This window comes from Cryptomeria japonica, chromosome 7 (assembly GCF_030272615.1).
Source record: "Cryptomeria japonica chromosome 7, Sugi_1.0, whole genome shotgun sequence".
Lineage (NCBI taxonomy): Eukaryota > Viridiplantae > Streptophyta > Pinopsida > Cupressales > Cupressaceae > Cryptomeria > Cryptomeria japonica.
Window position 1 is genome coordinate 730052077 of NC_081411.1, and position 26570 is coordinate 730078646.

Genomic DNA, 26570 nt, shown 5'->3' on the forward strand with positions numbered 1-26570 from the left:
AAGTGTTAAACCAAAACATTGGGAAACGAATTCCTGTAAGGAGTTAATCAAAATACTACAAAACTAGTTGAGGCCCGCTCAAAATGAATTTCAAATGTTTGAGGCGCGCTGAAGTGGGCGAAAGCCCAAACGCTCATCTGATTCTATCATGGCACGCAACGCTGAACAGCGAAAACAGATCACAGCCGCTAAACAACAGAAAAAATCCGTTAGGCTTTCCCACCGCCACAATTGTGATAAACCCATCGACAATGCGACTGCCCACTACAATGTTTCCGGGTTTCGAACAGAATTTGTGCCAAACCCCCTTACACCCGAATATGATGAGACGACAAAGATGGCCAAGAAGAGGAAGAAGACAGGCCTCAGCAAAAACGCAGTCTCCGAATCCAACTCCGGCAAGGAAAATAATGGCGATTGTTTGGAAAAAAAAAGGGCATATGTGAAGAAGAAGAAGAAGGAATGCACACCACTTTTGGGAGGATCGAGCTGCGAGGGATGGAGTAAGGAGCAGGATATTGCCCTTCACAATGCTTATTACAAAATCAAGCCTCTTCCCAACTTCTGGAAGCAGATTGCCAAGTTGGTATGTATTTATGTATACATTATTTATGTTTCCTATTCAAGTTGCCTGGTTGGGTTTCATTGATTTTTATTTATAATCAATTACACACCCACGAAATGTTTACTCTTAATTTGGAGAGTGCTTCTTGCTGAAGAAGAAAAACTGTCAATCAACAGCTACATGATCTAATAGGAAGGTGATCAACCACCTTTGTTTACCTCTCTTGTGATATACTTGATGAACTTAATATTGCTAGTGTGAATGATAGCAAACATATTGATGGCTACCCGAATGATGCTTTGTGAATCGGCTTCAATTATCAGGGTCTTCCATCCGTTCTGTATTTGCTATTCTTAGTAATTTCAAGAGGGCTCGAGCGTTTTCAAGGTTTGATAAGGCCTAATATTAAGTAAGGAATGACATTCCATTGCTATCTCGGAGTATTCTACCTGCCCCTCTGGAGCTAGGTTTCCCCTTAGCTGCTCCACGCAAGTTATGTTTTATACAGTCAATCTTTAGGGGATCCAATCTAGACGAAATCTATTTTGGTTTGACTAGATCCATCCTTTTATCTGGAACCTTGCTGAGATGTTTGATGTCAGCCATAGGGAATTCTTTTATGGAAATGAGATTTTATTCAATGTGGTTTACTTTCGTGATGTGAGGAAATGGTTTTTACTATTAATGTCGGATCTGTGGGTTATAAACATAAACCACCTTGGTTTCAGAAGCCTTGGACTCTTCCTATTGGAAAGGATGAATTTTGTGTGGAGCTAGTCAACTAATCATTTTGACATGACTGATCAATGGGTGTTATCCCCACTTCTAGAAATAAAGAAAAGAAATGCCATAAAGAACGTGTTTATTAGAAGAGCCAATTTGCAAAAGTCTAATATGGACATCTTGAGTTTGTAAAGTTGAAGCACTATAAAAACTGTTCAAAATTGTCTTGGATCCACAAATATCTAACCATGTTATCCTCATTATATAAACAACATATGAGTATTGTTGAGACATTAAACATGTTCTTTTCTTAATCTTTGTTTTGTTGCCTTGATGATGTAAATTAATGTTTAGTAATTAATTTAGTTATGTTTCTTTGTCACGAGTATGATGCAAACATTCAAATATATAGGAAAGTTCGTTATCTTATTCTTTGATGATATACTGTTTGAAACAATGAGGAAGAGCACAAGAAATATCTATAAATAAAATATATCCTACTTGAAAGATTCGAGAAGTTTGCTTGAGATATATTATACACTCTACTTGGTTTTTGAGATATTCTTATAAAACATCTCATCTCTTTTCCTATTGCTAAATGTAAGATACAAACAAGGAAATGCTTGTTGAGAAATATCTAGGTTTCAAACACCAAAGGTTGTGAAGTTCAATCTCTATCCAATAAATCAATCAAAGGATGGGAAACAAGGCTTGGGCAATTACAATATGAAAATTTGAAATTTATATGCAAATCTAAAAATTACGTTGCCTTGATGTGGGAAATCATGCTTAGATCCTTCTTCTTTATGATTCTAAAATACAGCCTTTATATCATGCTTATTAGCACTTCCTTATGTGAACTTATAACAACAAGAAACAATGAGTAACATCACCATAAGATAGCAGCAAAGAGGCACACATCAGCAACACAAGAACATCACATAACACACGATTTATGTGGAGGAACCCTTGTAGGAAAAAAAACTCTACCGAGAGGAGAGATGAAGTATGTATTATTAACAATAAATGCGATTACAATACATTCACTTCCATTCTCCTCTTTGCCTCCAACATGGCAACACTTGTGGACCCGTGACCAACCTCCTTATGCCTACAACCTATCTTTGTTTTTGCAAAGTAATTCTAAATTCAATCGTTCCTTTTTCATTATACATCCACAGAGTTGTTTATATAAAATGACAAGAAATCCAAAGCCACCAAACAAGGTGTCCAAAGAAGACTCTTCATTTGAAACATTTTCAATGTTTAGATTACCTCAACGAAAGTCAAAAGGACACCAGTTTTGGCTCCAATACTTTCCCTCCAACATTGGTGCACAAACATTGATGACGAAAATTACATTAAATGCAATAAATGACAGAATACCAAGAGACCACTGTTGCCTCTTTCAAGCGTCCACTTGGAGAAGCCCAAAGGTCATTCATTTGTCCACTTCCCATAATTATCCCATTTTAAGTTTCCAATATTAAATAATTGTGTTCAAAATCCATCTTTATTGCTGTCAATGGAACATGTTCATCCCTTATGAATGTATTACTAACAATAGTGAGAAATAGAATAAATATTACAAAATATTTTTCCAATAAACCCTAAGTGCCTTAGGACACTTTCTAAGGACGTTAGAACCTTGCAATTTAACATAGGATTTACAAGGTAGATGACACCTTAATCCTAACAATGCTATTGTTAAAATGAAGCAACACTTGCATCCTTTTCATCAATTTTATGACCTAGCCCATGAATATTGTAATTGATGGTATAAAGTGGAGCTTCTTTGATCCACAGATGGTTGCACTGGTATAAAATCAACCGTAGCAACATGGGTTTGATTGGTTTTGGAGGAGAGGGGAGTTGTCCTTAGGAGTGACGAAACTCATTCCCCCTATTTAGGTTAGACTAAGGGTAAGGTCTCATGAGGGGGGCTTTGGGATCTATTTTAATTGAGCTGGAGGTCCCCCATGAATCAAAAAAATAATGCTACAGGATAATTTTGAATCTTTTTTTGAAAAATAAAAGCCCCAAAATTTTAGGACTACATATTTCAGTGGATGCAATTGGGGTGGGGTTAGAAATTGCCCCACCAGCTTAGGGATTTTTTCTGCCACTTGTCAATTAGCTACTATTTTAAATTCCTGCCACAAGAAATAGAAGGAAAATGGTGTTCATTTATTAATTTTTTTATTTGCCGCATTCTTGATGAGATCACCAGCTTTTCTAAATTTTGGAGCTTAAACTTTTAAGCTGATCTCCACTACTAAATCATGGGACCACCAGCTTTAAAATATTCCTAAAAACTCTCAGCAGCACCCACTGAAATTGTTTAGGAAGTCCCCTTCATGGGACCTTAACCTAAACCTAAGGCACTTTGACCAAAATATTGGATTGCTCAAGTCTTGGATCGAGTTCGATATTACCATTAGGTTTGATTTGCTAGAATTACATTGTACAGTTTGGGAATAGAGGTTTCGTTTGCTAAAATTACATTGTACAATTTGGGAATATAGAAAACCTTTGGTTGGCTGATAGAAGTTGAGATGGGGGAGCTCAACCCTACTTGGAATGAAAAGATCATGGGAAATGTATGTACTTGACTGTTGTCATTATTATGACCTAAGGAGAGACTTCGATTTGGAGATGTTAGTTTTAAATATCTCTCGGGACAACTTGTTACAGAGCTGGTTGATTTTGATTGGGAGATATTTTGTGTTGGAGCTATAGTTCCTAGGCATATTGTTGAAAATTCAAATTTCTATTTCACTGCATGTAATTTTTTTCTTACTTTATTTTTGTTTTATTTTTGTTGTAGATTTTGAGTGGCTTGTTTGCAATATGCAAACATTTGCTCTTTGTATTAAGTTACATCTCGTTATATAATTTTATTTATTATTACAAAGCTTCTTTTTGCAATGTAGTGTTGAAAACTTCTAATGCATGAGTGCTTTTAAAAAAGGAGAAGAATTGTAAAACAACAACGTAAAAGCAATTTAGAATTAGAGGATTGTAATATCCCCAAATAGGGATACTAGGAAAAGACAACAAATTCTACAAACTAGGGCACAACATTCTGAAAATTTATTTGCATGTAATAAACCTCAATTGCAGTCCCAGATATTATGTCAGAATCAGATCTGAATTTACCAACTAAAGAAATAGGTTTCAGATTAACAACTACTTTAATATCTGCCCAGAAATGTTCAGTACTGAAAAACAACAATTTCCCTTAACTTTTTCTGAGATAGAAGAGAGATAGATATGCAGATTTTAATACCCAACTTGCCCAGAAGTCTGCTGTCCATAAACAGAAATAAATTATAGGGTTTATAAATATATGCAAAGTTGTCCTTGAAATGATGGCTAAGTTAAGAACACCCAAAATGAGGGTCTCAAACCCTAGTGCAATTAATTACAGGCCCTAAAATGCAGCTCCAAATTGAGGTGCTCAGGTCTGCTATAAATGGGCTAGGGTTTGCTGCTCCATATGCTTAAAATGTCTTCCAACAACTCACAAATCTCCTTCAGATAAGCACGTTCCAATCTTAAGGCAAAGCCCTAATTAAATGATGATAACAAGCATCAAAATCGCTTCTTAAAGGATGATGAGCATGTCTGCCCCAAATCTAAAAATGAAATTAAATTACCAAGCTCCACAAAATCACCCAATTTGTCCTCTAGGGCAAGTCGCCCCCCTTCTACAATATGGCGCTCCAAATCTAGGGTGAAATCCTTGTCAAATAATAGCCCAATTCACCAAATGAAGAAGCCCGAATATATGATCTTCAAATCTGATGTAGAATTTCTGCTCTTTTCTCCAATCAATTAACAAGGAAGCACAAGTAGATCCCTGTGATGGAACCTCCAATGGATGAGCTAGGTTTTTGTCCAACTCGCCAAATTCACAAGGGTTTTCATCCTTCGAATGAAGCTGAAACCAAGTTACAGCCAATAGGAAAATTTTCCACAAGAAGAAATAACTCAATCATGCATTCCTTCTTCCATTCAGCCTCTTTATAAAGGACTCCAAGAAGCATCTAGGATATTAGGCCGACTTGCCAACTTAAATATATATCATATTTTGGACAAATAATAATATTTTATTATTTTATAATTATTTAATTAAATTAATTATTATTGAGTCGCCTTTTTAAATATTTCTTTTATTTTTTTGTCAACTTAATAAAAATCAATTCAATTAATAGTCACTAAGAATTGGGGACATTACAAGGATGCACCCATTTTTCTCTTCAAACACATATGGGTGGGCGATGGTTGTTTTATGCTTTCTTATATTTCGAAATGAATGTTGATTTGAGCATATGATGTTTTTTTGTTTGTTGTTATATATTAAGTGGCTGTTTTCTGATTTCCCATGTTCGGAAATGAATGTTGATTTGAGCATATGATGTTTCTTTAATTGTTATTATGTAGGAAGAAAGTTCATATAAATTTAGTCATCGTAAAACTCTGATTTGTGTTAATGTTTGAGATTAAATCTATTTGTAAGGGGTTATCAAAGAATTGATCCCTTGAGGAGTTGGTTTGATTCATGTTTGAGCTATTGGTACTCATGGACAAATCGATGGTTTTGAATTAAATTGACTTTGTATGTAGTAAAATTTGAAACTAGTGGTGTTTAAATGTATTGTTATTCAACTTTAAATTTGTAGAGGCTTAAAAGGTCCTTACATGTTTTGAAATCATATTGATATAGTATGTGTACATTGTTTTTAAGTTCTTACAAATTTTCAAAAATTATTTGCTTTACACTGAAATAAAGCAGGTTTAAATTGCATCTTTTATGGTTATAATATAGGTATTTCTAATGAGATGGTCTAAGGCTTCTTATCATTGCTCACAAATTTTGCTTAGTCAACAATCTTCTTTTATTTTTTTGTTATTCTCTTGAAGGGTTTAGAAGATTATGAATGATTTGTAGTGGGCAATGCTTTCATCTTAAGGAGGTTAAAGTGAGAATTATAACTCAAGTATAACTTGTCCTTGCAGTAGATGCAATTTTTTTTTCGTCAAGAAATCTTATCTTGTATATCATGTGTGGTTGACAATTCAATTTCTTTTATGTAGGAGGGTTATTTCACCATTTATTAGGAACTTTGTAATAAACTAAAAAACACTAAGGAGCTGTAGAAAAGGTTTTGCCTTGATTGGACATAAACAATGTCATTTAACGTTATTATGATTTGTTGAAATCTTTAAACGTTTGTTAGTAGATATTTATGCCATTTCTTAAGTGCATGCATGGAATATGGTCAACATTTTCTTCTAAGTTTTCTCAACCAAATTCTTATTGGTAAGACATCGATTTCCAAAAGCGATGGGCCTAAACTCTTGTTTCCATATTACATAATTATACCAACATGGGCCAAACAGCAATTATCAGCTAAAAATGTATTGCTAGAATTGGTAATATAAGTTTGAGAATAAATAGGAACATCACTAAATACAATCCATAGTTTAAGAATTGTTTTGAAAGCCAACTCAACTTTAAGCTCTCCTTTTTTCCTCAATAAAGTGGGAGAAATATGTCAATAGGTAATATGGGGATCAACAATTGCACCTCCAAAACATCCACAATTTGGAATAGTTAATGTATAAACGACCTACGTAATGATTTAGGGACCGAAGAACTAACAAAAATAGAGAGGAGAAGAGACTTGCATAGTTGATTGATGAAGAAGAACACACAACAAGTAATCATTAGTAACAACTTAGAGATAATGAGTTTAACCTCTCATCGTTGAATAGAGTGTAGTACTTCATTCTTTCGTTGTGTTTAAAAGCACCTAGCTAATCTAATTTCATTCAAATAAAGTAAAAAAAATTGTAGCATTTAGATCTAAATTTCATTCAAACACTAGAGTTGGCAACGGAGAATATAACTAGGATATGGACAAAGAAGGTTGCGAAATTTCATGTTTTGTTGATTGAGGTTGTAGAAGGTTAAAGATGCATTGAAACTATAAGAGGAAGAATTTTGGTAAAATCTTAGATGGTAGTGTCTAACCCCTAGGCTCTCATGTTTGACCTTTGGGTGCCTATGTACGGCCCCAAGTACTAGTGACTCTGTTGGATGTTGGTCTAGGTGCTCTTGTCTTTGGCTTTAATCACTGTATAACTTTCTGAGGTTGCTTGCCTATTTCTTCCAAGTTTTACCTTGCTTGTAGAACCTTGACTTGACCTATATGTGAGAAGATACAATTGACTAAAGTTGTTTGGGGGAATTAAAAAAGTTGGGTGTATTGGGAGATTGCCTCAGTTAGTCCCCTTGGTGGCATATTCTAACCTCACCAATAGCATGTAAATTAAGCATCGTGTGAGAGTTATGTGGTGGTGTTTCTTGTGGTGTATATAGTGATTGCACTTATGAAGAAACCCTAGGAGGATTTCTAGTCTATGATGGTGTCTACAAGTGTTATGGAGAAAAACAAGGAGATGGATATCTCTATTATGCCAAGGATGTCATGCAAAATAGGTTAAGAAGATGGAGAACAAGAGAAATTGTAGAGATGAAGGTTTTTGGAACAATGGATGATAAAACTTAGCAGAACAATGTTTGAGAGTTGGTAGCATTTTTTCAGTTCTATTGTCCAAAATGCATATTTTGTCTAAATTACACCTGTTGAGTTACATGGTCATATGTTTTTCTTTTGTTTAATGGTGTTTGCTAAAGTATTCATGTCTATCTTACTTAACATCAAGCAAAACCCACGTTGCGACCATTTCTTGTGAGGTCTGGGGTTTAGGAAAAGGTCTTAGGTGACTTAATCAAAGCAATAAAGAAGGCCACGTTAAGTTTATTAGTGCCTTTGAAGGGAAGTCTTGATTCAAACAGCTTGTTCTTGTAACCTAGCTTAATATGTGAGTTGCCTTTGGTTTCAAAAACTAACTAGTCATGAGTTAGTTTTCTCACCAAACCCTATACGTAGGCAAAAAAGAATCCCTATTTTCTGGTTCATCTTTACCAGCACCAGAATGGAGCTACAATGGCAGATAGAGGCTTAATGAAGCAGTCCAGCAGTTACAGTTTCATAATAAGAGTTAAAGGAGTCTTAAGAGCCATATTTAAGACTCTTTGTGTCACCATACATGTGGGAGAACAATAGCATCTAGGTCTGATATTGTTTTGGTAAAACCTCTTGATTATATGAAGGATGCCTTATTTGCACCATAGGTTATGATAGTTATGCATTTTATTCACATGCTCTTGTTTGTTGGAGATTTCATGCTAATCTTTGCATAAAATCATGATGAGAGGAAAAAAGTAAAAAGGTTGAGAGATCCTTGGATGTCATCATCTTTTCACATGTCAGAGCTTGCATGTGAGACTATGTCTCTCAGCTACAGACAGGACTGTCATTCTTTGAGCTCCATTCATAAACTACAACTGAGAAATCTTTATGGCAGTTTGCTAAGATGTTCATGGTTTTTGAGTCCTTTAGTTTGAACAATGTGTAGTATAGGAGATGAGAACTGCAAATGTTGTGTAACCACTGTCATGGTTATTGGAGGTTATGATTTATTAAAAAAGCAACAAGATCGAAAGATGACATTGGTCACAAATAATGATACTCTTTACACCCTCATGCAACTCGATAGATGTCATCATACCTTTCTCCACTGATCACAAGAAACCCTGTCATAATAAGAACAGATCCATGGATTTTCAAGGTTATGAGCTAGCTGTTTGGATGTTTCATGAAGGTTAATAAAAGCACATTGTATGAGTACGTTTGAAGTGACAACCAGCTGGATGGTTTGGACAGGAATATGGTAACAAGAAATCATGATAGTGATGTGAAGGACAGAGATGAAAGAGGTCAAGGGCATGAAACTCAGTGAAAAAATGAAGAAAGGCAGAGGTTTCATCCATGTATAGGATCTTAAGGGGTATGAAGAAATCGCAATGGCACAAGCTTTGTTAATGAAAGTTTAAGTTAAAAGGGAACTTTCTATTTGTATCAAATCAGTTCACAGTGTCTTTTCCTCGTGATGGCTGACTTAGGATGAAAGAAACTTGTGAGTCTGTAGTTTCAGTCAACACTTGATTGAAATAGACAAAAGGTTTGTTCACATTTCATAAGAAGCATCAGGAAGGTAGTGCTCAGTGAAGATCACATTGTGACAGTCACAGTCCCCTCATGATTGTTACAGTACAAGAAAAAAGGAAAGAATAATAAAACAGGTTCCCCTCCGGTTGATGCTGATTATCAACCGCTTGATTTTGACAGTGTAGTGAATGCTATTTGTCAGCATGAGTCCTTGGAGGTCTCTGCAGAATTATATAAGGATACCCCTCTGATAGACAAAGAAGATAGAAAAATCAATTATCTGGTATCTGATCACTTTTGAGAAGAATGTGAATGATATTGTAGATAAGTTACTTGTAGAGTTGCTAGAAGCCTTGACTAAAAGAAGGAAAGATGCACTGATGAAAGAATCCAATGTGAGGACATGAGCTTTAGATATGGTGTGTAGTCCTTTATCCAAGGAAGATAGAGCCAAGATTGTGCAAGCTCTTAATACAAGATTTAGAACAAAAGAAAGAGTGAATATCATAATGGGAAGAGATCAGGATGACTATTGGAGGATAGTTTACAGACTGAGGATGCAACAGCTAAGGCTGCAGAAGAGATAAAGAATACTTTGTCTTCGCCTATGGAGAAAATAAACACAAAAGCTGGTCAGGAAGGGAGTACACTTGGTGTTGATAGCAGTACAGTTGATTTGGAGAAGAGAACAGATGAACAGTTAGGTAGTGATGGAGATCTGGAAACCGGTTTGGGTGATCACATGGAGACTGATAAGAATGTTGAAACAGTTGCAGAAATTCCGGAGAATACGCAAGAAGAGGTGCATAAGGGTGTAGAGAAAGAGCAAGAACAGGAGAAGAAGATAGAGGAAGAGAGGAGTACTATGTTAGAAATAAACCTTCTTGTTGACTAAAAAAAAGGGAAAAGTTTGCATGACATGTGACCTTTTACTCTAGTTTATAGAGGTTTAAGTGTTTTGATGAAGACAGTTGCAGGTCTCTTGACACAATGAAAGACATTGAGCAAACATCAAGAAATGACAGTCATTTAGGAGAGTACAGCTTATGAGTGAATGTCATCATAGGTAAGGTCACAAGTCCGCGACTAAAAGGTAAGATATCTTCAATTATGTATGAGAGTCCTCTGTTAAGTTGAGACTCATTTGTTGGTAATCGAAGTGACAATTCAAGTAGTATGGTGAAGAAAATGTAAGAAGACTGTCATGGAAATCAGTGACCAAAAGAGAGCATGTACAGTCCTAGAAGCAAGTGCATAATGTGGCATTGAGCCATGAATGTCCAGAGGTGACAATCAATATAATAGAAATGACAGTCCAATAGATAGATTTTGATAATAAGGAAGGCTTAAAAAAGTCATGAAAGTGCAGACAAGAACAGTGGTATAACATAGATAAAGAATGCATATGAAAGCAGATTAAAGCAAGGAGGACAGTCATGCAAACATGTGCCATGATAGTCAACACCAACAAGGACTGTCATAGTACAGTCATCATGAGCATGACAGTGGATAAGTGCAAAGACAGCATTGTATGAGGACAGTCCATGAGAGAAACAACGGGTGTCATCATAGTTAGACCTCAAATGGGCAATACTTAAAGAGTGACAGTCTTTAGAGAGGATATGAAGCAAAGTTAATGATTGTTATCAGCAAAGACAGTGATAAGACCAATAAAAGGACAAAGTTATAAGTGCTTTTAAAATACATAAAGAAATGGTATGACAGTTGACAAGGAAGAGAGTCTCCTCAGTTTTGACAGTCCAAAGAGCAGGAAAATCTACAGAAGATTGACAGAGATAATGACTATGCAAGAAATGAGCTGAAAGGACTGGTGATACCAAGTGAGAGGCAGTTTAAGATGCAAGTATGGGTGGACTGTTGAAAGAATGGAGAAATAGATGAACAACAAAAGCAAAATAAAGATGTTAGTTTACAATGGCATTATGAGGGGCACAAAATGCAGTGGAAAGGAGCAGATTTGGGTCTCATAAGTGTCATTTTGACATGTGTGAAGATGCCCAGTGTCAGTTTGAAGCTATGATGATACATTTTGGAGCTGTTGGAGGGGTTATAAGTGTCCTTTTTCTGTTTCATCCGGTGTTCCATGGGTACGCGTTCCCCCCCAAAAAAACCGCGTCCCTTGTAGGGAGACGTTTCCGAGACTTGGGGACTTGGGGAAACGCCCCCCTACAGCACCACCACTTTCGCCGCCTCTGTTGGGGATGCCACTGTGTTGCTTGCTATATGGCATAACCTTTAACTTTGTGAAAACTTGTTGGCTTTTCATGGGGCATTCATAGAGATGCTATATTGTAGATTTTGCCTTGAAGATTTCAATTCACCTCTATTATATCAGCACCGCCACCTCCCAATGCTTCAAAGTTATCCCCTTGCCGTACCCTCACCGTCCCCAAAATTTAGGCCCTTGGTCCCCCAATCACCAAAACCCCTCCTCGTGTTACCTTGTCCCCTTGTCAATAAACTTTGTGGAACATTGGTTTCATCCGACCCCAGCCTCTCCCAACTTCTAAAGCAAGGGAAAAGCACATGTCCTATTATTTGGGTTAGTTGATTGGTCAATTGTAAAATGGAGCAGCAAAGAGAAGACCAAAGGATAAGATATAGGGAGTTAGTTTGAAGATTTTTGACCCAGTTTGGAGTCTGTTCCAAGCATCTAGGGGCAATTCCAAGCCAAGACAGCCACAGTTATCAAGTAGAAAGTTTCCAACAAGGTCAAAGCATTGAAGACAAGTCAAGAAGCACTCCTCTTAGGAGCCCAAGCAGGTGGACCTGGTCTCTTAGCATTCATTTCATCTCATAAATGATGTTCTATATTCTCTTAGAAGTTAGATGTAAAGTAGAGATATAGAGAGTCTAGGCTCAGATTAAAGTTAGTTCTTGCTTTCTTTTTGCTAAAGTATTGTAGCTTTAGAGCTCTTTCTAGAAGAAACCCAATCTTGTAACTCAAAAACTAGTCACCTTGTGACTGAACCAGCAGATGTAAACATTCATTTTTAAGCAAGATATCTAGTATTTTCAGAACATACCATTGTAAGAACACCTTTTTATCAATGAAGTGTAGTTCTTTTGCCTTCAAAAGTTAGTTTCCCCTTTCTGTGATTTTATGAAATCCTTAAATTAATGTTTCATTTGTAGCACCTTAGAACAGCACAATACTTATGTCCATGCAGGTTGTTTTGTTGTGTAGTGTGAAAAATCAGTTTTTTAGCTGTGAAAACTCTTGTTTCCTTTTAAGGACTGTACAGAAAGCAAAACCTTCTTGCAAAATATTGATGTATGAATGTATGCAATGCTCTAGTTGTGCAAGAATCATCTGAATATTTGAAAATTGTGTGGCAAAATAGTGATATAGGTCTTAGTAACAATCCGGTGCATCACCTTAGTAGAGTTGCACTTTTCATTTTCCAGCACTTCTTCCCCTTTTCCATTGAAAATCAATAGTTGAGAGTAGGTTTTAGGTGAAGTTCCAATAGGAACCAACCTTCTCTGGAGGTTGACCTCTAACTATTAGGCCCACACTTTGAGAGGTCATTCATGTTTCAACAAGTAGCTAAGTTGATAGCTTAGCTAGGGTGCATACTTGTTGATAACAAGAGTTCAACATAAAATTTACAATCTGAAAATTGTCAATGATGAACTAACCATACATAATAGGTTACATTGACAATGATAAAGACACCAAGGCATGCGTGTGAGGGGGAGTGTTGTCATTGACTTGGTCTTTTTGGAAGTTGTTGAGAGTGCTATGTTGTGGATGGGTGTGAGGCTCTGTGGATGGCAGCCAAGAAGGCCGCTTGTGGCTGCACTCCTGCTGATTTGGCTTCTTATTTAGCCAAGGTTGGCCAAATACAACTCTTCAGCCTAAAAAACTTCTGTCAAAGGAAAAAAGGACCATTCCATGCCATGTTGTAGCAGTTAGAGGGCCTCACACATTTTGAATAGAAGTTGTTTCAAACAGGTCAATGGGCTAAGAATAAATTCATGCCATTTGGAGAGTTGGAGATGATGAAGGCATTAAGGTAGGTGAGCTAAGCTAGAGTCCAATGCCAAATGATCTTTCACAAGAATCAATCGTAGATCTTCAAAAATTGCAATTTTTGGTAGTTGGAAAGAGCATAAGCAATCTTTGGCATTTGTGCAAACATTACACACCAAAAACAAGTTCAAGAGATTAGGTCTACAGACCAATTGGAAGTTGGTACATGCTATTGAAAGGCGCAAAGTTGAAGGGTCCTTATTTTGCATAACACCAACCTTCTAAAATAGCCGCCTTTAAATTAACTTGTGAACAAATGCTTTGGATGACGATCACACACCACCTGCAAATACCTGCTGATCAAAAGATCAATGCTTTGTAATTAGGCCACTCTGACGACTTCTATTGGCATCAATAGAGATTAATTGTCTAGAAAACTCTTGACTTGCAAAAAACATGCAACTACAAAACCTACAAGCTTTTTACTAGAAATAGGCAAATGGGTAGTGGGTCATTTGGTCCTTTGCTAATTTTTTTTTTTTTTGCCCAATTTTATTGAAGTTACCATTTTTTCCAAATGGAGAGTGTTCTTTGTTTCTTGAGCTTCTCGGGTTCAATGGTCATGACAGTTTGACTCCATGATACTCCAATGATAGAGCTATGTGTGGAGACACTTTGATGTGAGGAGACTTGCGAGCTTGGAGGGAGAACTGGTATGCTAGAAGTCAAGAGAGTCAAGCAACCTTTGTGCAAACATATGGCTTTGATACCATATTTGGACTAGCCAGAATCAGATTGCACAATATAAGCTTCTACAAGTGAAACCAAATTAGCACAAATAGCAATAATTATCATACATAATGAGTGTATGTAATTTACATAGTGACCTTGCTTATATAGGCAAGGGTGATGAAGTGAGAAGGTGGGAGACAATGATTGCCCTCCTCTCCAAATATGTAACTGTTGTGATGTATTCACACATCGCCCCATTGCAAATGAGGACCCCTACTTTTTTTGCTTTCTGGGGTTTGTTTCTAGGTCTTTTAGGGTTTTTCTGTTAGCCTTTGCATGCTGAGTGTTGCCAGGGGGATCACTCAGATGGCAGGCTCTGCTTGAGCCAAGGTGAGTCAGCAGGTGCTCCAGGTTAGGGTTTCTTTGAAAGTCTCCCTTAGGGATAGTTTTGCTCTTGTTGCTAATAGTGTCTTGTTTGAGTTTCAGGAGGTCAATGAAGCTTGGTGAGTGGATATCATTTTTGAAGATCTGAGTTAAGTCAAGTTGGTGAGTGATGAAGTCCGAAATGTCATCCTGATCTTCAAATATCATCCTGATCCTGAAATTTGGTTGTCTGGAATGTCATCCTGATCCTGAAATTTGACTAAGTCTGGAAAATTGAAGAATCCTCCAAAAACTAGAGTTTGCATTATAACTCCTGGAGGTGCGAAACTACTCTCAAACATCCTGACAGTATATATGGAATATAACTTAAAGTATAAGTGATCTTCTCACTTATACTTAAATGTTATATTCCATATATGAATCTTGACGGAGAGACCAAAATGTCAAATTTCGCTCCTGACCCTTCCAAAGGGTCCAAAGCGAATTTCAATTTCGCTCCTAACCCTTCCAAAGGGTCCAGAGCGAAATTCTCCATAAGACATTCTACTTTGACCCAAACTTAGAACTAACTCATTCCCAAGCATTATTGAGGGAAAAACACTTGTTTGGATGAAGAAATGTGAAAAATGAAGTCAAGATTTGAGCCTAAATGTGAATTTCGCTCCTAACCCTTCCAAAGGGTCCAGGGTGAAATTCTTGTAAGACCCTATTTTTCACAAAATCTTGAGCAAGATGTCAACTTGAAGAGAAAATTCACATGATCATGATGGAAGGAAGCCTAACAAAGTATGTCCAAGGTATGAGAAGGAGAAAAGAAGTGTGAAATCAACCCAAAACTAGAATTTCGCTCCTGACCCTTCCAAAGGGTCTAGAGCGAAATTCTCCCTAGACACTATTTTCTCCCTTGTTTGGGCTAACATCCTTGTTCCTTGAAGCATGTTCTTGCCTTGGGAGGTGATTGAAGGCATTAAAAGATGAAGAATTTGCCTAAAGGATGAATTTCGCTCTTGACCCTTCCAAAGGGTCCAAAGCGAAATTCTTTATAAACTTCATTTGCTCCCTTGCTTAGGCTACAAACCTTGTTCCTTGGGTGGAGAGTGATGTATTTTTGCCTTCCAAAGAAGATTGGAGTTGAAAAGATGAAATATCAAGCCTAGAGTGTGAATTTCGCTCCTGACCCTTCCAAAGGGTCCAGAGCGAAATTCCACAAAACCACTCTTTTCTCCCAGTTTTGTGCCAAGTCAAGTGTGGGTCAGGGTGAGATAGGATTGGATTTGTCCTCAGCATGGCTTTGAGTTGCTATTGATCACCAAATGTGAAGGATTTTGGCCTAGAAGGAGAATTTTGCTCCTGACCCTTCCAAATGGTCTAGAGCGAAATTCTTAAGAAGACCTATTTCCCCTTCAAAACAAGTCAAGTTCTTGGTTTTTATGGCCTGGATAGGAATAGATTGATGTGTCCTTGCCTTTTAAGGTGGATTGGGGTTGAAAAACTGAGGAAATGTGCTCAAAACTAGAATTTCGCTCTGAACCCTTCCAAAGGGTCCAGAGCGAAATTCCTAAAATCCCTCTTTTCCTTCCATTTTTTGTGTCTAACCAAGTGTGGATCAAGGTGAAATGAGCTTGGAATGACCCCTAGGCATGCCTAGGAATGGATTGTGGCCATCAATGATGAAGATTTTAGGCTAGGACTTGAATTTCACTCCTGACCCTTCCAAAGGGTCTAGAGTGAAATCCTAGATAGGTCCTATCCCTGGCCATGATTTTTAGCGAAATTCTCCTTTCTAGCCATTTTGAGGTCAAACAAAGTATTGCAAGCATGAGAGAAGGATCCAAATGGAGAGTCAAGGTAGAACAAAGTGAGAAGAGTGGAGCCAAGTAAGAGAAATCAACCTAAAAGAAGAATTTCGGGTCCAGAGCGAAATTCCTTAAAGCACCTATTTTCTCCTTGAGTGAAGCCAAAACTTTGATCCTTATGGCATGGTTGAAGGTGGAGTGAGGTATTCTTGCCTTGTAAAGCAAATTGAAATGAAGAAAATGAAGGATCAAGTCAAAATCAAGAATTTCGCTCCTGACCCTTCCAAAGGGTCCAAAGCGAAATTCCCAATTTCACCTAATTTGCTCATGATGAAGGTCAAGTTGTGGATTCCTAGGCTTTGGTGAAAAGAAGGATAGCGTACGCTTGGCTTGGAAGGCATTTTGGAGTAGAGACATGATGGAATTTGTCCTAAAATGCAAATTTCGCTCTTGACCCTTCCAAAGGGTCTAGAACGAAATCCTTAAAAACTCCATTTTGCTCCAATTTTGCATCAAGCTTGGTGTTGGTCGAGATTGAGGGCATCCTTGGACATGTATATGAGCAAGTATGGTCACAAAGTGAGAAGAATTTGAGCCAAGAATGCAAATTTCGCTCCTGACCCTTCCAAAGGGTCCAGAGCGAAATTCCTAAGTGGTCTACTATTTTGCCTAGGTCCTTGAGCAAAACCTTGTCCTTGGCAATTTTGTCCATACCACTAGCCTCTTACTCATTGTAAGTGAGCCTTGCGTGGTCAATTGGAATGATATGAGCTTAACTTCGAATCGTTCTACATTCATTGTTTATGCATTAACTTGAATGGTAATCGATGTTTGATGGTATTGATTCAAATATCTTTGAAATATCCTTAGAAGATTGTACTGAGCTTGTGTCAAATTGTTCAGCTTGATGGTGAGACCTCCCTTAGTAGGATTCCACCTAGTCATTCATCTATCTTCTTATATTCTAAGGCCTAAAATAGACTCTTTCAAACCCCATCTCTTTGCTCTTTTTTTTAATCTTCCAATTGAGTAGATAGGACCTAAGTTCCAACAAATCAATCATTTAGGCATTCGAATGTAAGTCCCCTTGTGATTCCCGCATAATCACATCAAACCAACTAAGCTTATCCACACCTAGTGACCCTACTTTCATGAACCTTGGAGTCTACTCGAATGATCGTCAAGCTAATCTTCAGCATCCAAGAGATTTTGTTCAAGAGAGGATAAGATACTTATGGTATTTTATTCTGTGTTTGCATGTGCATAAAAACACATCAACACTTCCTTATTGTCATAGGCCAAAGGAACTCATCTTGGCATTGCAAAAATACAATAAGGCTTAAATATTTACTACTAATAAAATTTGTCAAGGACTCAAGACTCAAATTCTAGACAATGGTTTTCCTTATATTTTTTTCAGGTTGTAGGAAGCATGGAAGAAAAGGATACACCTAAGTTCATTCTTTGAGTTTTCTACGATTCCTAAGACATGATTTGATTAGTCCATTGCAAGTTGAAAATAAAAAATAATAACCAGTTGTTACAAACACAAGAATTTGCTTTCTGGTTCTTATGTCAGCTTGCACAAAGTGCCGAAGTAGGGGATACACAGAAGTTGCAATACCATTTCAATTTCAAAATATTATAATACAACAGATCTAAAAAATCAGCACAACTAATATTTTAACGTTAAATTTAGTATTATTTCATATTTGCAGAATTGAAAAATAAATCTTTGTGAATGATGAAGTTTCAAGTAGAAAATAGGTAGATGAATGATTAATGGGAATTGAAAACATATGTCAAGGAGTTGGCATTGGTGTTGCTCCTCTTCATCTTCTTCTTTTTCAATGACAGTGTAAGATGGGAAGAATACAGAGTTTAGGTTTTACTAGACTTTCTTCTTTTATTATTAAAACTGTTTGCTGGTTTTTCGCGGCTAACAATCTGTAGGGACATCTTGATGTTCTTGAAATGGTTGATGGATGCTTGGATGTGTCCTGAGCTATCCTTTAGACAATAGCGTGTCCTTGAATTTTTCCCTTTTAGGGCTTGAACCCTAGAGATAGTGGTGGACATTTTCTCATCCCACTGTCTTCAAGATTTTACAGATGCCGTGTTTGGGGCCGGGGATGACTTCATATGGACCTCTAGAAATTAACTTGTAGAATGAGTGAAATTGTAAACTTTGCTTCTCAGACTAAACTAAAATAACACCTCAATTTGAAGAATGTTCAATTGAAATATTTTGTAGTGTGCTTAGCCAAATATTTTTTAAGATAAGAGTAGGGGGATTCTATAGGAGCTCCTGTCCAAGAAAATGAAGCACATTATGAACATAAAAAACATAAGAAAGAAAAGCCTAATCCAAGCCCACATAGGGGTGGCAGCAAACAACTAGGGAAAAAAGGAGAAAGACCACCATTGACAAGTCAAACACCAATTGTAAGTACATGGTGTAAACAAGCAGACCTAGAGCCCAAAAATCCGTCAAGAAGGTCAAGAGACACCACATCCGCTAATGCCAACAATAGCTTTGAAGCCCACATGTTGACTTTTCATTTTGGCACACCAACCATCATCAACAATCACTTCTTGTTTCAATATTACGTCCTTGGTCTGACTAGGATTATAGAAAGCTGAAAATTTAACACCATGAATATAAGTTCAGACCTTTTCACAGCCCAATTCAGCATAAGCACTACTTACATCTTAAGTCCCTTAATGATGATCGATTTTGGCAAGAGGTGGTAACCTTCTTGATATCACCATTAATTGTTGGAAGCCATTCTTTCAATCCACCATTTTTTGACTCAAGAGCCATGATAATACATGGAGTTGATGCACCAATGCCATCCCCTACATCTTTTGCATTAGGCCCATCTTCTTCTTCCACTTTTGTCTCCTTTGGAAGTCACAAAAGTTCAACCCACTTCGTAATCTTTTTAAAACATTTCTAGTGTGGCGTAGAAATCCACCACAATTATTGCCCTAGACTTGATAGACCCATCATCTTCATTGCCTTCTTTACCTAGAGCACTCTTAACAAGATTCAACAACACATAATCCTTACAATGGAAGATCTTTCAAAGCTGATTGCCTGAAACCTTATCATGACACTGAGGATCTCTGCTATACTCAATTGAACTCTTGTGATCCATGCCATTGATGAAGAAAAGGCCATACACCAGAGAAATGTGCAATGACCATTACCACACACCACACAGAACAGCCCTGTATACAAACCACTGCACATCAACATACAAAAGACCACTAAGGAGGCAAATGAATTCATTATAAATAAGACCAACTCACATGCATCACTTGCCATCTTTCAAATTTCAAATGACACATCCTTTGTGGACATTGCTAGGGGAATCAATGACTATATATCATCATATCATTTTTAACATGGACTCCACATTGTGAAAAGATAACTTGATTGGGCCCATCAAATCTATCCAAACCCAAGTTTTAATACTCGGACTCGGCAAACCAAAAAATTGGACTCAGACTCGGACTCGTGAAAGACTCGCCAAAGGACTCGGCAAAAAAAAACCCATAGTTTTACAAAAAAACAAAAATAAATTAATGCATTTAGAGAACATAAGAGCCATAATTGAAACATTACACATGTCATATGATCTCCAAACACTCAATATTTGAAATTTCATCATACTCATAGTTTCAAACTTTAAAATGTTTAATAGCAGCATAAGTTTATAAATGTTTACAAAATTACATATAATGATATGTTCAAATGTGAAAAACAACAACGAACAAACTAAAGAGAAGACTACATCTTCCTCTTTGTACTTCTCCTAATACAGCTCAATTTTTTAGGCCTTGAGCTACTAGTAGTAGCAGTAGGTGTTGAGATATCTAAATGGTGAGATGATTCTTCTTCTAAATCAAAGTCCTCATCTTTGTCCTCATCTTCATCCTCCTCCATTTCATCCAATCTTGCTCCTTCTGTTTCTTGTGCTGTTCCTCTCTCTATTTCTGCAAGTTCTTCGGTAAGAAGGACATCGTCACCATCATTTTGTTCATTGACGGTCCAATCACCATATGGATCAATTTCATCCAAGCCAATGGCCTCATGTGAAACACCCTCCACCTTTCTAACTTGAAGGCGAAAGTTGTACTGAACGAAGACAAGATCATTGAGGTGCTTTTGTGTCAATCTATTTCTCTTCTTTGTGTGAATGCTCTCAAATACACTCCAATTTCGTTCACACCCAGAAGCACTGCATGGTTGAGAGAAAACATGAACAACTATCTTTTAAAGATTAGGTGTGCCAACACCATAACTCTCCCACCATAAATCTACAAAAAACATTTAGAAATATTAGAATTGAGAAAAAAAATGTAACAATCAAGTTTGTAGTTTTTTTCTTGCAGTATTGAACTAAATTTTTTACCTGTTTGTTGTTTTCCTCTCCTATCAATTGCTAGTTGTGAAGAGAAGAGTCTCCCCTCTGCACTCTTGTAGATCTTGATCAATGAACATTTCCAAATTCATAAATAGATAGTCAAAGTGTTAAACTCAATAATGAACATTTCCAAATTCATAAATAAAGATATAGCAAATGTCAAATCTCACCTCCAACTCATCAAGAACTTTGTCTCTCAACTCAGGATCAGGTGCCATCTTATCAATGCATGCAATAACACTTGCCATGACCATCTCATCGACCCTAAATGAATCAAAGAAGTAGAATTTCGGGTTCAAGAAGTAGGTGAAGGCATGTATCGGTTGGTGGAGTTGGTTTGTCCACCTACGATGGATGATGCGCTAAACGATTTCACATTTTCTTGTATTTCCACGATAGTAATGTGAAATGGCCTCTTGGCCCTATCCATGGCCTCATAAATGAAACCCATTGGCATGCCCTCTTCATCCACCATATGAAGAACCCTTACCAAAGGTTCTGTCATGTAAAAAAATGAAAACAAAATTTAAATTAGTACAAAATTAACCCCTAAAAACTAAAATTAGCAAATAGATTATCATGTATAAAGTTTATGTTTGTGTTCGTTACTTATCAAAATTAACTCCTCTCCACTTTTGGTGAACCTTTCATCAAAAACAATGCTTACAATCTTATTTGCTTCAAGTCTTTTGGAGTATGCAGACTCCAACCAAGCATCAAAGACAAACATCTGCTTAAGATGAGGAATGGCACCAAGAATGCTCTGCAAAGTGATGAAGTGGCTAGCAAATCATGTCACGCCAGGTCGCACGAGGTCCTTGCCATTTGTGTGTTTTCTCATCAAAGCAAGGACCCAAGTATGGTTGTAGATGAATTTGGTGACACTTCTTGCATCTTCAACCACCTTTTTCACCCATCCAATCTTCCCAATGTCCTCTAGCAACAAGTTCAAGCAATGTGCAGCAAAAGGACTCCTTGTAATCGTAGGATGCCTCTCCATAAGCATTCTACCTGCAGATACATATGCAGCTACGTCGTCCATGATAATTTGGACAACATTCTCAACTCCAACTTCTTGAATCACCCCATCCAATAGATTACACAAAGTGTCTGCAATTTTAATTTCATTTGAGGCATCTAAAGACTTTAGGAATACCATTGAACCATTTGAAGCCACCAAGAAGTTGAGAAGAGTCCTATTCCATCCATCTGTCCATCCATTTGATAAAATGCTGCATCCTTTTCTCCTCCAAATTTTTTTCTAATCATCAACCACAATTTGTGTATTTCTTACAGCTTGCCCTAGCAATGGCCCATTGATGTCATGACCTGTTGGGGCCTTAAACCCCTTACCCGCAACTGTTAATGCATTAACCAAACCTTCCCATACACATTGTTTGCCGCATCGAAAGGTATATTATTGTAAAACCAAAAGTTTGATGTTGCTATCCTTGCTTGTTCATGCTTCTCTCTATTCTATTTGGTACCTTCAAGTGAAGGTTGTGCACCCAAAACATTCCATGGAACAAAAAAATTAGGGTCTGATCTAACAGTAGTGCCACTAGCCTCACCCTCATTGTCACCAAAAGATGAAAGTGGCTGACGTAAATTTGGGCTTCCACGACCACAAGTGTGACCAATAGGACCTGAAGTGGACAATGTGGGATTCATTGCAGCTGCCATGGCTTCTTTTGTTTTTGCCTTTCTTCCTTTTGCATATCATGCTCAACAAGAAGGGCCTTCATCTCTCTAATAATCTCTGGAGTTGATTTAGGGCATATCTCCACACCATATCTAGGTATTTGTGCAAGGTGGTATTTTAATCTATTGATTCCACCAGTCATCCATTTCGTACATTTGGTACAAGTGACCTCCCCCTTTTTGTTTCCTGGAATCCCATACTTCCATGCTTGATCTTTTTGTCTTACTGACCTTGGGGTTGCCCTTGGAGTTGAACTTGCCATTGCTGTTTTAACATGAAAAAATAAAGAAATCAGCAGGGTTTTGTGGAAAATCAACAAAAAAAAATGATAATGAATCATTTGGAAAAAATAGCATTCAAAAACAAGAAAAAAATATAAGGGAATAAGTTAGGAAGGGAAATATAATTTTTTTTGGCTGCATATCCCCTTGTTTTTCAAGTTTTTTTTAATTTTCAAAACATGGAAATGAAAAAAAAAGAGGAAAAATCCTTACCTAAATCTCTTTTGCTGTTTTAATCTTGTTTCCTCTCCTCCTTTAAACCCTACAAACCTGTTTTCAGCAAGCAACAATGCCAAATGAGTGAAAAAAGTAAAAAAAAAACTATTTAAAACCTTGGTTGGGCGTGTTAACTAGGTCGCGTGAGTCCGAGTGAAAGATTCTCAAGTTGGACCAAAAAGCTCGTGTGAGTCCAAAGTTTAGGTTTTACTAGACTTTCTTCTTTTATTATTAAAACTGTTTGCTGGTTTTTCGCGGTTAACAATCTGTAGGGACATCTTGATGTTCTTGAAATGGTTTGATGGATGCTTGGATGGGCGTGTTAACTAGGTCGCGTGAGTCCGAGTGAAAGATTCGCAAGTCGGACCAAAAAGCTTGTGTGAGTCCATCGAAAAAACTTGCGAGTCTTTTTTAAGGACTCGGCTCACGAGTCCTTGGCGAGTCGACTTGGCCCGCCAATGGACTCGCAAGTTCGTGGTGAGTCCATGGGTTTTAAAACTATGATCCAAACCTATCACACTGATTTTTATTTTAATGAGGGGGGTTCAAGGCCATCCAAGTATTGGCTTGATTACTGACCAATGCGCAAAAGGGAATTTGGTCAATCATGTGATCTGCCAGGGCATTACTTGACAAAAACAATGAACAAAGACAATGTCCTCAAAGTCTTTGCAAATAGACATTGCTTGGTAAGACACTCTTAACTTTTAATTTGGATGGTCAAATTTTTCAAACCTTGGATAACATTAGCCAAATCCCCTTCAAATAATGAATTCCTGCAACCCATTGATTTAGCCAACAAGAGAGCAGTGACCATAGCTTCACATTCTGCCTCATTATTGGTCCTAGTTCATAGGAAAAAGAACAACCCTTAATAAAGTTCTTGGTTTCATCTTGTAGCACCATTCCAGTTCCAGCCCAGCCTGGAATTTCATTGGAGGGCGCACCAAAGTTTAACCTGCGGAACCCTAACAGGGGCCGTGGGGGGATAAGTTCCAACAAGCATTACTCTTATTATCTTTCCTTGCTATTACCTCATGAACGGGGGCTTTGCCAGATATTTTTACTTGCACTAAGATCCTTGAATTACTTACTTTTGTTGTCTATGTTACGACAGCATTGTGTTCTTGATGATACACATGGTAACTTAAATAATGGGCTGCTTTCAGGTGGAGTTCCCTTCCAGAAGTACATATATTTTAGTCTTATTGATTGTGTAGTGTACTCTTTTTGCAAGTTACTATGCAATCATCTACCTGATGTGCTTTCTAGAACATCTTATACAGCATTCCTTATTGTTCCCACTTTCGAGTAACAATCTACCTTGTTTTTAGTAAAGATATTTTTGCAATGTGACATTTTAAAACAATATTATTTTGTAATACTGTTTTAATCTCAAAGATTTGTTGCTGAACTAAATATATTTACTTGCAAAGCCCTAAAACAAACTTTGTTTTGGTTCCGGTTTTCTTTTAAGTATTTGTCATTGCATTTTTCATGCTTCAGTGTTTGTTATGGTGGTTAGATATATGGGAACCTTTCTATATCTATGTTGAAATGGAATTTAATTTGTTCAAAAGCATTTTAGTGTATGCAAACCACGCTGACCCTGTAATAGGCACCTGAAAGTGACATGTATTATCAGCGCTTCACATGATGTAGCCACACTCCAGCACTAAATTTATGTCATGATTGAGCTACATCATGCATTTGTCTGCAAAGTACAAACAATCAGCGAAGGACTTCTTATCATTAACAAACCTCCTATAGATAAACGATCCATATGATTAGTGTTGTCTATAGTTTAACTATCATTGATATGTTTTGTATGGGAAGTATCTTACTTGATATCTATTATCTATGCACTTAATCATAATGCCACAGGAACTGAAAACTATCCTTGGTGCCTCAAACCGGTAATCACCAACATGAGCCTCTTTAAAAATAAGGATGTGTCAATGACTGAGAGACTTCTCTTTGCCACTAAACTGGAATTTTACCTTCTATCTCTGGACCTTTCGCTTTATTATCTCCTTTGTATCAATATAAGAATATGCTTTCAAGAAAAAAGGAAATATTAGTTGTACAATGCACTATGCTTATGTGTATCTAAATAATATCATTGTCATTTCTTCTGTAACTTTATTTTCTTTGCAGGTTCCAGGCAAGTCATCCAAGGAATGCTTTGACAGATTTTATTCAGCATTTCCTACTCCACCTGTCTCTCAACCACGCTCAAGGATTAAAGGGAGCACTTGTGAGTCTCCTATCAGGCCCTTTGCTGATGATGTCAATGCATTGTTGAGGTCGGCAGGATCAACTAGCAGAAGGTCAGGGAGCAGTAAACAAAAAATTCTGCTTGCACATAAGACTGTAAGGAAGATGCTGAGAAGAAGTAAGAATGCTGATAAAGAGTATGAAACAGATCTATTTTCTGCTGTTGAAACATTTGATCCATCGTCGCAGTCTTTATTGATTCCAATTAGTAATCTACCTGTTACACCTGATAATGTTCATAAACCCAGCAAGGAGTCAACATTTTGGCAGACACAGTCAGCTAAGTGGCAGAAGTCACTCTCTAGATTTTCAGAAGATTCTCATTGGCAAATACAGAAAACACTTGTGAGTCCTGAAGTGCTGAAACAAGTAAAGAACCCTGCCCTTCATGATAAGTATATTGACTTGTTGCATTCCAGAAATGCTGTGAGACTGGCTTCGGCTGAAACTACCAAGGTACAGTCAAAAACAGGGGTCGTTAGATTGCCTCAAACAGAGGCGGTTTCTGCAGCAAAAGCCGCAGTGGTTGCTCAAGCCCAAGAGGTGCTTCAACAATCACGGACTAATGGGGAAAAGGATTGCCAATTCATTGGGTATTGGACAAGTGATTGCTCGGATGAAGATTGTGAAGGGGACGAGGGTGGAGAAGCAGCTGCAGTGGTCGCTCAGGCTCAACAGGTGCATCAACAATCACGGAGTAATCGGGAAAAGGATTGCCAATTCATTGGATGTTGTATCAGTGATTGTTGTGATGAAGAATGTGAAGGGAATGAAGATGGAGGAGTAGCTGCAATGGTTGCTCAGGCTCCACAGGTGCTTCAACAATCGCGGATTAATGGGGAAAATAATTGTCAATTCACTGGGTATTGGACAAGTGATGATTTTTATAAAGAACATGAAGGGGATGGGAGTGGAGGAAAAATCTCAATATATGTAGACCTCAATTAAAGATGTACCGTATCTGTGATTGAGCTGGCTCAATTCTTATTGACTATCTCACTTTATGTTCATTGCCATCATGCCAATAATGGCTGCAGTGGGTTTGAATAGAGATAGCAAATTTCTTTTTCATCCCTTGAATAAGGATGCAAAATAGGATAAAAATTTGATTGACGTTATTGGAGGCATATGCACCATATCTGAACATGAATAAATCTCATCAGTTAAGATAAATGAAGTTGAACTAACTAAAAAGATTATACAATTGGGTAAACAGTGAAGTGACAATTGGAGTTATTTCGACTTTACGCCATGGCAGAAATTCTCTTCGTTGTCAGATGGAATCTTTTTATTTATGTTGGAATGCACTGCGAAATGAAATTTAAAAATCTCTCTCCAATTCCATGCTTCCCAATGTATTCCCAATGGTATTATGGTTAG

The 26570-nt window shown here is 37.3% G+C and overlaps 1 protein-coding gene across 1 annotated transcript; it reads left to right on the forward strand.

The window, feature by feature from the left end:
• Positions 1-26537, forward strand: LOC131047469 (uncharacterized). Its single transcript, XM_057981372.2, has 2 exons — positions 1-586; positions 25071-26537. Exons 1-2 carry the CDS (start codon positions 149-151, stop codon positions 26136-26138), a joined length of 1506 nt encoding a protein of 501 aa, XP_057837355.2. The 5' UTR covers positions 1-148; the 3' UTR covers positions 26139-26537.
• Positions 26538-26570: the final 33 nt, after the last annotated feature.

What these genes read in the sequence shown, in the direction of transcription:
- LOC131047469 (XM_057981372.2), top strand. Translation starts at nt 149, where the DNA reads ATGGCACGCAACGCTGAACAGCGAAAACAGATCACAGCCGCTAAACAA. An exon ending in GGAAGCAGATTGCCAAGTTG is followed by an intron (nt 587 to 25,070) that starts GTATGTATTTAT and finishes TTTTCTTTGCAG; the next exon opens with GTTCCAGGCAAGTCATCCAA.